Source organism: Trichechus manatus, unplaced genomic scaffold (genome assembly GCF_000243295.1).
Source record: "Trichechus manatus latirostris isolate Lorelei unplaced genomic scaffold, TriManLat1.0 scaffold00015, whole genome shotgun sequence".
Classification (NCBI taxonomy): domain Eukaryota; kingdom Metazoa; phylum Chordata; class Mammalia; order Sirenia; family Trichechidae; genus Trichechus; species Trichechus manatus.
Genome location: NW_004443951.1, coordinates 2,181,215 through 2,183,797, shown reverse-complemented (window position 1 = coordinate 2,183,797; position 2,583 = coordinate 2,181,215). Strand labels below are relative to the sequence as shown.

The window sequence follows — 2,583 nt, the reverse complement described above, 5'->3', positions numbered from 1 at the left end:
AGCCGCGCTCGTCGCTGCCGTCGCCGCAGTCGTCGTCGCCGTCGCACACGAACACGGCGGCCAGGCACGAGCGGTTGCCGCACTGGAACTCGTGCGGGGCGCACACTGCGCGGGACAGACAGCCTGTCGGCCCGCCGGCCCCCATCCTGGCCAGACCCGGGGCCGCTGGTCCCGCTGCAGGGGCCCTGACCCTCACTTCGAACCAGCATGAGCCGTGCTGGGGGCTGAAAAGTGGCCGTGTGGTCAAGCGCGGCAAAGGGGGGCTTCCAGCCTGGGCCCTGCCAGGGCCAGCCGGGTGACCTTGGGCAACAAACTGGGCCTCTGAGCCTCCCTGGCCTCACTGGGTAAACGAGAGGGAGAATTCCTGCCCCGCTGCCAGCAGCAGCATGGGACACCTAGGAGGACCTAGTGATCTTCCCGGGAAACGATATGCAGCATAACACTGCTCCATCTTCTGGGCACCCACCTCTTGCACCCACTGCCTCTGCACTTCACAATGATACCTTCTCATCCTTCAAGAGTCCAAAATCCCTCCTCCTTCACAACACACTTTGTGCTCTCCTGCTTGGGAAACTCTCCTGCCTCTGCCTGCCTTTCACCAGCCCCTCACAGACTGCTCAGGTGTCCGAGTTTCATATCTTTCTGTCTGCCCCATGACCACAAGCCTCTCAGGGATGGCCACAGAGACTGACCCACTTTGTCCCGAGGGCCTGGCACAGAGCTGCCTGCAGTGAGTAGGTGTGGTGTGGATGGGCCCTGGGCAGGGCCTGGGTGTGAGGAGTGATTAAGGCAGGTGCAGCATAGGTCATTCGCCCTGCTTGGAGCCTGGGGCTTCTGTCTCTGGTGGGCTGCTCTGAGCACAGACGCTGGGAAAGCCTTACAGACCAGCCACCCCAACTGTAGGTTTACAGATGGGGAAACTGAGGCCCAGAGAGGGAAGCGACTTGCCCAAGGTCACAGTTCATGGTGAGGATTGAACCAGAACTCAAGTTTGGGGCTCTCCCTTCCTACCGAATCCTCCTCTCAGTTTTTCTGGTTCTCTCCTCCCCTCTTGGAGAGCAAGCTGTTTGCAGGGCAGTGACCTCCTCATCCCCTTCCCTTCCATGCATCCACCCACACAGAGCCAAGAACAGGCCTGGAGACCCAGGCAGGGTATGGAGGCAGTGGCTGTGGCCCCAGGGAATATGGTTGTGGCAGTACCAAGTCTCTCCACATGGGAGCGTCCAGAGCCTATGTTTTTATTTTCTGATGGCAAAAATGTCAATTTTCATTGTTATTGAACATAAAATAGAGTGATGTCTTCAGTTTCACAATGCAGGCAGCGCATGTCATGTGCTTTTGACAGTTCTATCACATGACAGTTGCAATTTTTTTCCTTCTGGGCTTTGGGATATTGGGGCCTTGGTGGGGAAGACACATGCTACCCCATGATGCCTGCCCCCCAAGATTATGCTGATGCCTAGTTAGCTCCCCTCCTTCCTGTCCAGCCACAGCTTGTACATGTGAAGGGAGGGGGCGCTCACTACCCGTAGAGAGTTCCAGTGGGAAATGCTTCTTTGTACTGAGTTCCCTCCAAGTTTTTGGAGCAGACAGTAACTTTAAGATTTATGTTCTCAGGCCTAAGCCCAGAGACCCTGCCCCTACCACTCACAAATAAAAGAAACTCTGAGGGACGGAGAGAAGGGACATTCCTTTTTCTTCTGCCCAGGTGTTTGGGAGCTGTAGCAGAGAAATCCAGTAAGACCCAATAATATCCAAGAATACCCGTCTCCCATAATTAGTGGGGAACGTTTCTGTCACTATCTGTCTAGTTCTAGACACTTTCATCCCCTGCAACAGTGACTGGTGGCCTTTGTAGCTGAGGAAACAACTGGTTATGGGGCAGTGAGGAGGGAAGAGGACCAAGGTAAGGCTCTCGTTAAACAGTGAGGCCCAGCCAAATCATCATAGCTGAACAAACAAGCCAATGCGGCACAGAGCTTTGAAACTGCCAGCCCAGCCGGGATCTCTCCCAAGACCCAGATACTTCCTGTTCCAGACACACTGAAGCCCCAGACTTAGGATCTCAGAATGCTGTGACTCAGAAGCCTCTGGAGGAGATGGCATTTCTACAGGCAGGATGCCAATGTAGAGGCCTGAGGAGGGCAGTGGATGTGGGCAAGTGCCTGGCGGAAGCCCTCCTCAGTGACTGTCTGTATCTCAGCCTAGCCTCACCGCCTAGTGACTGACAGCCTGTTGTGTCCCTGTCAGTCGTGAGCTCCCGAGGGCAGGACTGTGCAGGGTCTACCTCACTGTCCCTCCCAGAGCCTGGCTCCAGGCCTGACACACAGTAAGTACCCATGGAATTGAAATGAGTGAGACCAGGCCACACTCCCCACTGGCCCAGGCCCTGCAGCCGGGCTCCCTGGGAGGAAGATAATCCTTTACTTGAAGCTCAGCGATGTGGAACTGTCCCAGTGACCACTTCCATCTGTCCCCACCGAGGCTGCAGGGAGTGTCTTCCCCACCCTGTGACATTTGTGTGCAGATCTGAGATTTCAGCAACAGTCGTCCTTTACACCTCAAGAATCTGCCCCCCGCCCC

The 2,583-nt window shown here is 55.9% G+C and overlaps 1 protein-coding gene across 1 annotated transcript in view; it reads right to left on the bottom strand.

Moving 5' to 3' along the window:
- The window catches only part of LRP8 (LDL receptor related protein 8), an 85,845-nt gene that overhangs the window by 31,110 nt on the left and 52,152 nt on the right, over positions 1-2,583 (bottom strand). The window contains exon 5 of the mRNA XM_004372043.2: positions 2-105. Within this exon, the coding sequence (XP_004372100.1) occupies positions 2-105 (104 nt within the window). The remainder of the gene's footprint in view (position 1; positions 106-2,583) is intronic.